We start from the raw sequence: 11,069 nt of genomic DNA, 5'->3' as shown, positions 1-11,069 counted from the left end.
GGAAGTCTGAGGCTGAAGGATCGCCGGAGCCCAGCAGATCGAGGCTGCGGTGGCCGGAAGCGGCCACTGCACTCCAATCTGGGCAACAGAGTGAGACTCCAACTCAAAAAAAAAAAAAAAAGAAGGAGGAAATCTATATTTTATGAAGCCATGAGCTTATTAAAGGCCACCGAGTTTGCTTCTTTTTCTGCCTTCATCGTCCTTGTAAAAGATTACAGATTTTATAAAATCAGGGTTATAAATTATTTTCCAATTATGATTTCCCTCTGCAAAAATAATTAAACTATGTTCAAATGGACTTTTTTGGTTGTATTCCTTCTTTCCCTGTCATAGCTCTTATAAAAACCCTGTATTTTTCAAGAAGCAAAAGAAAACAAAAAAAGGAGCATCAGGATGCATTTTGTGATGAACAGGGAAACGACTTGAAAAATATATATTTTTGATAACTGCCTAATTTATTTTCATTGTATTTCTAAACATTCACAAGTAATCTTTAATCTCTGACAGTTGTGTTTCTGTCTCTACTAGATGAAAAGGGAACTTCACCAAGTCCTTTTTACCCCTTACTGAGGAATACTTTTAGTTTTATATCTCCTGGATGACTTATTATTATTTGCTTTTACAATAAATTCCAACTGCTGGGTTTTTACTTGGGTAATATTTCTAACCATAATTTGATCTTTCTTCTTTTTTTCTTTTCTTTCTTTTTCATTTGACATACTAGACATCTATACTGAGTTAACCCTCTTGCTGATTAAATTTTTTTTTTTTTTTAATTTTTTGGCTGAGGGAGCTGAAGTTACATACTTGCTATGCCTATAATCAGAATAAACTATCAAAATCAAAACTTGTTGCTTAAGGACCAAACACAATTTCTAATATAAAGCACGCAGCTTTGTTACATAGTAAGCAGACTATTCCCTTGTAAAATGCTCTTACTTTTCAGTTTTGGTGGATTTGAAATTTCTCTCCACAGCTATACTGGTAGTAACTGACTCCCCTCAATGTTCTTTTTCTTTTAACCATTATTACTAATCATTTTTAAATGCTTTCGCTATAATATCTTTTTATCATTTTCACTTTTAAGTCAGCAACAAAATAACAGATGGCACACTCATTAACGTTATCTATTGATATGGGTTGACTGTTCGTCCTCTCCAAATTTCATGTTGAAATGTGAACTCCAGTATTGGAGGTGGAGCCTTTTGGGGAGTGTTTGGAGGGAGGGGGTGTCTCTCATGAATGGCTGGGTGCCCTCTTGGAAGTAATAAGTGATTTCCCTTAGGAGAGATGGTTGTTAAAAAGAATCTGGTCCTCCCTTCCCCCTGTCGTGCTCCCTCTCTGGCATGTGACAGTGCCTGTCCCTCATGCTATGATTACAAGTTTCCTGAAGCCCTCACCAGGAGCCAAGTCAATGTCTGCATCATGCTTCTGGAACAGCCTACAGAACCACTAGCCTAAGAAGCCTCTTTTCTTTATAAATTACCAGCCTCAAGTATTTCTTTATAGTGATGCAAAACAGACTAATACATAGGCATGATTTAATACATATTTATGAGTTAAGGAGGCAAGATTGGCAAAAGCATTTTTTAAAGAAATCCTATCTATATAATAAAATATCTCATGCATACAAAGTCAGCTTGCTCCATTCCATTATAAAAATACTGTTTGATAAGTGAGTTAAAACCATTACACAGAGAAAAACATTGGTCAAATCAACTGTGTGGCAAGTGCACTTTGTATTGACAAGATGGATATAAGAATGAAAGTTCTAAAAATTGACCTTCCATACAACCCCGCAGTCCTCTACTGAGATTATACCCAAAAGAACTCAAATCACTCTATAAAAAAGATATCTCCACATGTATGTTTATCGCAGCATTGTTCACAGTAGCAAGAACATGGAACCAACCATCTGTCCATCAAAAGAGGACTGGATTTAAAAAATGTGGTACACATACACAATGGAATATTATGCAGCCATAAAGAAGAACAAAATCATGAACTTCACAGCAGCCTGGATGAACTTAGAGTCTATAATACTGAGTGAACTTTTGTAGAAACAAAGAACCGAGTATCACCTGTTCTCACTCATAAGTGGACCTTGAACAATTATTGTAATACTATGAGAAAAGGATTGGCAGTAGCGGGAAACTACTGGGAGGGGGGTGGGGAAGCGGGATTGGCAGTAGTGGGAATCTGCCTGGGGAAGGGGGGTACCTGCAAAATGAACATTTGTATACCTAATCCTAATTGTAGTCTTTAATCACCCAATGCTCAAACTCTACCATGCTTTCATATCTGATTCTATCTTTCTCTTACCCCCAATGACAGCCGTTTAACTATGTATTCACTTAAGTAATCAACATTTTGTGTTCCCCTAAACCGTGATTTTATTTTCTATAGGTTAGGCTTTGAAGAATAGTAAGTAAATGTAAAATAATTTAATGTTATCTTTTTAGACTGCTACTTAAAATTAAGTTAGAATCAATTGCAAGATACAATTTTTAAAAGTAGTCCTGAAAATAATTTAATAATTTCTAATAAGATAATTGAATGTTGACTTTTCCTGTTTTATCTGAGGCTATTTTAATTTGTCATTACAGTATCCCTGAAACCCTTTAGTTTGTCATAGGAAAAAATGTATATCTGAGCAGCTAGAAAATGGAAAAGTCACTCAGTGAAATTATATTTATAAGCATAGCAACAGAACTATTACAGAGCAATTCCACAGTGATTTTTAGTCATACTGATGAGCTATAATCTGTCTACAAAGTAGTAGTCTATACTTTATTGGTGTAAAGCAAAGTTAAATTTAGACAAGTTCTGCAAGAGGTTATTTCTACTCATTTTCAATCTAGAATTTTAATCAGAGCTGCCTAATCTTTGTACTACAGGAAAGCTATTTAAATTAGTTCTCCTATCTCTAAAGTGAAGCTAAATTCAACTTTCTTACAAAATTTATTTTGGAACCAGGACTTAGGCAAAAATACATTGTAGGTACAATTCTGTAAACGTCATTTATGCTAAAAATTTACCAATCCAGGGAGTTCAAGTTAGATTTTACAATTCTACAACAGAGGGTCTAACATATATTTCTATATCTATATACACCTATATTGACTAATTCTATGATATCTTATTTATTAGGTCATAATTTTTTTATGATAAACTTTATTGTTATAAGTAGTGAAATTCTTTATTTATTTTAAATGACTCTTTAATTTGTTGAGAAAAATGCCAGTGGGCTATGATGTTTCTTTCACATAGTCTTTTAAACAATAGCTAAGCCATGCAATTGCAGACATTGTATTGGAAGAGAGAAATTTTAGTTTGCTGAACAATTTTTTAAAAGATCGATACTCAGAATACTACCTATTAATTAAATGTGTGTGTGTGTGTGTGTGTGTGTGTGTTTCAAAAGCATGGTTGTTCATTGTACAAGTTTTGTCTTGACAGATCACCATTCAGCTACTTCAAGACTATTTCAAGACAAAGTGTAAAGAATTAATCAATAAATGACAGTAATCTATTAACTTGAATTTCAGAATAAAGTTAGATAATACTACAAATTCATAATCAATTATTCTACAGTTCAATGAATCAATTTAAGGATTTGGAGATTGAATATCTGAAGTCAGTAATCATGTATACAAATATGATGAAACAAAATCTAATAGGCATACATTTGTAAAGCTTTTATGATACAAATCAGATGCAAGAAAACACTCCAGGATCAGAAAAGTTTAAGACTGCAATTATTCTTTTTAAGTTGGAATTGGGAATTGGGGAAGAGAGAAAGTTGGAGCAAAGCCAGAGTAAAAATTTTGGTGAGAAATAAGGAATAGTTGAAAGAGCATTCTTTCACAAGTGTCCTCAAGGCTTTGAAAATGTCATTCCTCTTCTAGAAAGCTCATGACTTTTAAAAAGTAAAAGAAAAACTTTATGATAAATCTAAAATTAAGCAGAAGATTGTATTTCCCTTTTCTAACACTCACCTCATTTTTTTTCCCTAGACATTCCAAGGTGATTCTAAATGGCAATTTGCACTGTCATTTTTAAAGTATTTCTCAGATATTTGCTAGGCATTTTATGGAAGGAGGCACTACGGTAAAGACTTTAAGCTGCATGCTCATAGCTAGATAAGAAAGCACAAGTGAAGTTAACCTTAGAAACCAGATCTCCAGACTCCTGGGCCTTAATTCTTAAGCCACACTCCCATTTAATATGTCCACTGTGTCTTTTACCATGACAAAAAACGTAATTGGATCCATGAATGCAGAGCTTTGGAGGGCATGATCAGCATTACACATTATCTTTCATCTTGAAATCTCACAAAGCTTTATTAAACTGTTCAAAAAGGAAGTGTTATTGTTCCCATGTACCTCTCTCTCCCAAAAGATAGCTCAAGTGGATTTATCAGGTGGCTAAACGGGAGTACTAAAGAGGTTAAATTTAATTCAGGGGAGGCTATTTCCCTTATGAACACAGAAGCTTTTGTAGTGTTGATGCTAAAATGGTCTCCTTGTCAGAGGACTCAAGTCCTGTGAAATTCTCCAAATAATTTTTGAAAAGGAGAGGGTCTTGACCACAGAAATGGTGTTTTGTACCTTCGAAAATTAAAAAGTAAATTTTTGTTCTATGTCATCTTATAATGTGGGAAGTTAAAAAAAGTATCACATTGCTCAACAAGTAAGTTATATGAATCAAGAACTGTATTTATGTAAGCCAGGTGAAAGGAAGAATTAGTTTTAAAATTATCTAGGGGTTTAGGATATAAAATAATACTTTGTGAATCTTTAAGGCAATTTGAAATCCAGTCATCTTTTATTTAAAAAGTTTAATATGTCAATACTATCTATTATATTTAAAGCAGAAGGTAGGTTGTTTCTATTGTTTTTATTGGATATGTCCTCAGAGAATTTGGGAGGAAAATGTCTCTGTAATGGCTTCAGTTATTTTTGTTTATTTTGTGTGTTTGTTATATAAAAAAAAACAACTAAGAATTCTGCACTAATCTTTTAGAAATGCACACATACCCATACCTAGACTTTTAAATGAATTATGATAAGGAAGAGAATTATTAAATCAATCCTAAATAGTATTCATTGTGGAGTCTCACTCTTATACTAGTTTACTAAAATCTTATGTCAATAATTCTCCACGTCGATACAGTCTTTTTTTTTTTTCAGGGACTTTCAGGAACATTTTCACCAACTATTTAGAAAAACTAACAAGAGACAAAAAAAAATTCTTATCTGAGACTCAAACTTATCAAAACTCATTTGTCTAGAAATTAGCCTGGGAATATTCAAGTTCTGGAATTTCCCATTCTTTTTTAAATTTTTTTTTCCTGCCCCTTCTTAGCTTTAAATGTGGAGAGGATAAAGGCATTTCCAAATCTCTATGTCTGGAATGTTTAAATAGACCAAATTTAGAGTCATGTAAGGAGACAATAATTAGTGTGCATAACAATTTTCAACCAAAGGTATTTTTATGGAAGACAAAAATTTTTCCTTCTCCTTTCATTTGTACCCAAAACACCTTTTTTACTTTTTCTTTTCTTTTTGTTTTTTTAAGTTGCATACGAGGTACTAAAAACAGGGAGGTCAATCGGCCTAGCTCTCCCTCTGCATGATTTATGATGTGAGGGTAAAAATGGGAGTGGGTATTTAAAAAATAATAAAGAGAAGCCTTCCTTTACCTCATTCTAAATCTGGTGAATGGCATGAAATCTTCAGCCAGCCACAGTTTCAATTATTCTTAATTTCCTTAAACCCAAGTCATTTTATTGAGTTCCATTACCCGGTGCCCCCAGAATATTTGAGCCTTAGCACTGTTCCAGCCATTGCCTCAGTGTCTACAAGCACCATTAATTGGTGTCAGAACCCAATGCCACAGCCCCCCTGCATGGCTCCCATATTCCCAATGGCCAAAGGGCTCCTGTCAGCACCTCTGAATGTTTTAATGTCATTCCACTGTTTACAATTGTCTCTATAAATTGTTCTGAGAAATCATTAGCAAGTTCTGATGAAATTTGTTAGTACCCACAGGTTACTGGAAGAAAGACATCACCTTTCCCTTACTTCCTCTTGAATGCCTCCTCCAATTCTCACTCTAGCCTGGAGCCTTAGCCCTGTCCAGCCAGCTAAATTGTACACAAAGCAGACCTTTATTTCAGAAGCCCAAACCACCGATGGATAGACTTAAAGCCACACTCCTCCCAAACCTGGGATCTGGAAGATCAGTCATGGTGCTTGTTACTGCTGAGGTCTCTGTGGCCCATCAAGCCTGTGACACCCTGGTTGTGATACAGTCCCTCAGATGCAGTATCTTCCTTCCCACTAAATTATATTTCCTTCAGTGCAGATTAGCTAGTGATTTAATTCTGGGTTATACACCTAAAATAGATTGGCCATAAAAATCCTATCCAAATGCCAATCACATGAAAATGAACAAAATATGAAATTCACAAATTAAAAACTGTTTTTAAAATTGACTCATGAAGCATTTGAAAAGATGGAAATATTACGTTGAAAAATGTTTAATTAATAAATATTTGAATAACAAATGAACTACTTTTTGAAATGGGTAACTCATTTATCAGAGCATTATTAATTGCTAAAATAACAGGACTATGAGGATCATTTCCAGAATTAATAATTCCGTGCCTGGGATGTTAATTCTTTTGCTTGTAAAATTTCATTAGAAAGGTATTTAACTGCTTGTATTTCAAACTTTACCCTATACAAAAAATAGAATCTATCAAATAAAATTATTTTCAAAAGAGCTCTACTTTACAATATTATTTAGCAATTTGTAATGGTAGTTAATACATTCCTGATCACTTCTAACCACCCAAGTAGGCAATTACTTTAAGCCAAAAGCCCATACGAAATTCAACTCTGAGTTGAGCTATCTTATACAAAGACATAACAATACATCTGCATTTTGAATTAAATGGATTGTCTTTTGCTTCGTACACAAATGTATCATATACAGATGCATTTTTCAAGTAGATTTTTCCTTCTGATCCAATAGGAGTATCATGGTGTATTTCTTTTATTAGGGGATTTCCACAGTTGTCCCAGGGGACCCCAAAACACCCAGAATTTATTTATTAAAATTGTGTATTTTTTCTTACATGTTTAAAATTCAGTCACCTTCAAAGTACTCTCTGTTTGATGCAATATACCTATAAGATACTTTTTCTGCTGCACAAAAGAGTTTTTAAATTCATCAATTTCCATGCCTTTTAGGGCTTCTGTAGTTTTTTTGTTGGTTGGTTTAACCTCTTCCACATCTGCAAATAGTTTATCTTTGAGGACTTTTTTTCATCTGAGGAAACAGAAAAAAAAAAAGTCACCTGGGGAGAGATCAGAAGAATAGGGAGGGTGGGCCATGGGGTCATCCCGTTTTTAGTCAGAAACTGCTGAACCCTCAGCGTGGTGTGAGCAGGTGTACTTGTAAATTACCCCCCATGAAATGGGCAAACACGTTGAAAGAGTCTCCAAAAAAAATTCACGGAAGCCAAACTCAGCCTCTCACAACAATGCTAGCAGGTACATGGATGCTTATGGGTTACTAGAACACTTACCTAGCAGGGGAAGCCTGTACTACAAGGGGCCCACCCTCCAAAAAGTAATTCTAGTTTTTGGAATCCCCCTCAGATAGTTTAGTGGTCTGTGTAGAGGTTTTACCTCAGTAGGTGTTCCATAATCAATTCATATGAAACTGCTAGCTATGCTACTTTTCTCACTGAGTTAATCAAATGCAAACTCACCCAATTGTACCTTTATAAGCATGGACAAGAGCAGAGCAGCTCTTTTCAGTTGCCAACGTAAAGTCCCAGAAAGAAAGGGCATTCTTTCCTTTTCTGCTCAGGAAGGGACTGATTACACTTTTTTTTTTCTTCTTTTAGTAGATGGTAGAGGATAAAGGAATATGGGAGGAGAGTTCTAGTTACCTGCATCCCAAGACTAGACCCTTCTCTGCTCTTTCTATGGAAGGGAAATTTGAAAGGTATTTTAAATCAATTGATTGATTTTTCTTGTTTTCTTTCTCCACTTTAACTGTGCTCATATTTTTTAAATAAATAAGAATGGCACAAACTCTGATTTGTCCTATGCCCTGTCTCCTAAGCTCCAAGAATGTAGTCTCCATGACAGCAAGACTTTGCTTTGCCATTTCATTATCCCAAGCACAAAGAGCCATGCCTGGCAAATAGCAGATGTTTAGATATTAATATTTGTGGATTGAAAAAAAGTTAGTGATGCTCCATGTTCAGACTTGTCCACTGTTGTCTACTCACTTGTGTTGCTTCTTGTTCCACAGATGATCTCATTAATTCATTTATTCATTAATTCATTCACTCACACAACTATTTGTTGAGCACTAATCTACCCTATACCTCGGGCAGTGTTCTAAGAATTCAGTGGTGCCCAGGGCCATGGGGTTCTTTCTCTTTATCGTTGCTGTAATCTCTTCTCATTGTAGATACAGCTCCCCTCTCCTTCCCTTCTATGCTGCTTCTCAAAACAAGAACTTACCTTTGTTTTTGTTTCTTTGTGTTTTTAAGGGTTTGGGGCCAATCACAATGGAAAAGTAGGAACGAGAAAAAGAACATCAAACATTGCAAAAATGTGAAATAGTTCTATATATTCTGTTTGTTTCATTTGCTTATTTGTTTCTATGTCAGGGTGAATCTGGTTCATTTATTCATCTTGGCTAGAAATGTTAGTCTACATTGGCTTCTAAAATGTTTAATGTTGATATTAGGATTTCTTTTATTCTACCTAAACATTATCTAACTGGGGAAAGTTATCTGCTTATATAGCTTCAAGTATAATTCACATAAAAATGTCTCCCACACTTACGTATCTCCAACTCAAATATCTAATTTTAATTCTTAAGACATTTTTCCTTTTTCTTTTTTTCTGAGTCAGAGTCTCACTCTGTCACCCAGGCTGGAGTACAGTGTCACGCTGATAACCACCATAGCCTCAACCTGCTGGGTTCAGGCGATCCTTCTGCCTCAACCTTCCAAATAGCTGGAACTACAGGCAACCACGCTTGGCTAATTTTTTGATTTATTGTAGAGGTGAGGTCTTGCCAACTTGCCCAGACTGATCTCGAATTCTTAGTCTCAGACAATTCTCTCACCTAGGCCTCACAAAGTGCTAGGATTATAGGCATGAGCCACAGCGTCTGGCCCCAAGGCAGTTTTCAATCACCATGTCTACAGTTCCACATAAAAGTTTTCCAAGCTGGTCAAGCTTTGCCTGACAAAAAATGGACCCACGCTCAATTCATCCCTTGCTTGATCTGTGGGATTTCTTGTCTCCATCAATGGCATCATCACCCAGGATTCATACCAGAAATCCGAAAGTCCACAATGACTATTCCCATCACCAAACGCTCATTCAGTCACAAAGTCCTGTTGAGTGTACCACCATGAATATATTTAAAACTCTTTTCATGGCTCCTTTCAACTACCCAACACCTCATTTTCTTTCAATATTCCCTATTAGGGTTGAATTATATTCTCCCAAAATATATTTGGCAGTTCTAACCTCCAATATATCTAGATATGACCTTATTTAGAAATAAGGTCTTTGTAGAGGTAATCAGTTAAAATGATGTCATAAAAGTGAGCAGTCACAACGTGACTGGGGTTCTTATTGCAAGAGAAGAGACGCAGGGGCAGACCCAGAAGATAATGTGAAGACATACAAGACAACAGCTTGTGATGATGGAGTGATGTGTCTATCAAGCCCAGGAACTTTGAAGATTGCCAGCAACACTGGAAGCTAGGAGAAAGACATTGAACAGATCCTTCTTTAAAGTCTTTAGAGAAAGCCTGGCCCTTGCTGACACGTTGATCCCAAACTATGAAAGAATCCTTTTTTTTTTCCCTCTTATTTTAACCATTCTATTTATGGCTGCCTTGAAAAAATAATATACTCCTACCCTCCTCAACTTATTTCAATAGGGCCACTTTATTGATCTTATGTGTCACTCAATGTTATTCTTCGCCCCTTTCGAGTCTATTCCAGGTAGAAGTCAGACCCATCTTCAAAAAAGGCAAATCTGATTATGTCATTGCCCTTCTTCAGACTCTTAGTGGTTCCTTATTATTTTAAGGATGTTGTTTGGGATGTGTAATATGGTCTCGATGTACCTCAGTAATCGGATTTTCAGCCTTATCTCTCACAAGCTCTCTAATCCCTAATTTGAGTTTTTGAGATTTTTTTTCACTTCCTCAGAATAATAACACCCTTCCTTGTGCCTGAGTTTTCACACATGCCATTCCCTCTCCTGGGAATATTCTCAAACCATACCTATTTCATTGGGTTAAAATCTGTATATTTTTCAGATGCTATTTCCTTGGAAAAATCGCTTCAGTCAGGATAACTGACCACAAGTTACATATGTGTTTCACTGCAACCTTCTCTCCCCTCTTACTAGAGAGTGGCATATATGCACAATGAAATGCACTTAACCTGTGTAATGAGTAAGGTATTGCACAAAGGATCCTTGGGATGCAGTATCCATATATGCTCTCAGCTTCAGCAATCTCAGTCTAAACTATTTTCATCACCTTCTATTTCTTTAGATCTGTACCTTCTGAGGTTGAATAAAAAGATACACAGAGTCTTTACCCAACAACGTACCAATTATAAGCAGCATTATGTGTATATGTTCTCTATTATAAAATCAGCAAGGGATGGAAAAAGATTATAATCATGTTAATAATTTGATTTGCTTCATTCGTCTTTGGAATTATCTTTTCAAGCAATTAGATACTCTGCTGTTCCTTTCTGGAAGTGGAGGGAGAATGTCTTCAAGTTAATCAATGCTGACAAGAATATTATACATTAAAAAAAAAGAAGTTAGGCCTGTTGGGGGTTATCAAAGAAAAAATGGTCTCCTACTCCATCCAATTTGCTGCAAAGTCACATTAAGAAGAGGGGGGGACATGTAACAGCACCGGGGGTATCGGGGTCACTAAGGGGGGAATGAGGGTCAGTTAGAAACCCAAACTTAACCAGCACGCAACTACTTATGTC

General features: G+C 35.7%; 1 protein-coding gene across 1 annotated transcript in view; it reads left to right on the top strand.

Annotated features, from left to right (window-relative positions):
• The window catches only part of DAOA (D-amino acid oxidase activator), a gene marked incomplete at its 3' end in the record, with an annotated part of 8,473 nt that extends 4,363 nt beyond the window's left edge, over positions 1-4,110 (top strand). Inside the window, 1 exon segment of the mRNA XM_021716728.1 lies at positions 4,017-4,110. Coding sequence (XP_021572403.1) covers positions 4,017-4,110 — 94 coding nt within the window.
• Between the last annotated feature and the right edge of the window lie 6,959 nt (positions 4,111-11,069).

Source organism: Carlito syrichta, unplaced genomic scaffold (genome assembly GCF_000164805.1).
Source record: "Carlito syrichta isolate Samal-C Ts95f unplaced genomic scaffold, Tarsius_syrichta-2.0.1 Scaffold308888, whole genome shotgun sequence".
In the NCBI taxonomy this organism is placed as follows: domain Eukaryota; kingdom Metazoa; phylum Chordata; class Mammalia; order Primates; family Tarsiidae; genus Carlito; species Carlito syrichta.
This window is presented reverse-complemented; position numbering and strand designations above follow the sequence as displayed.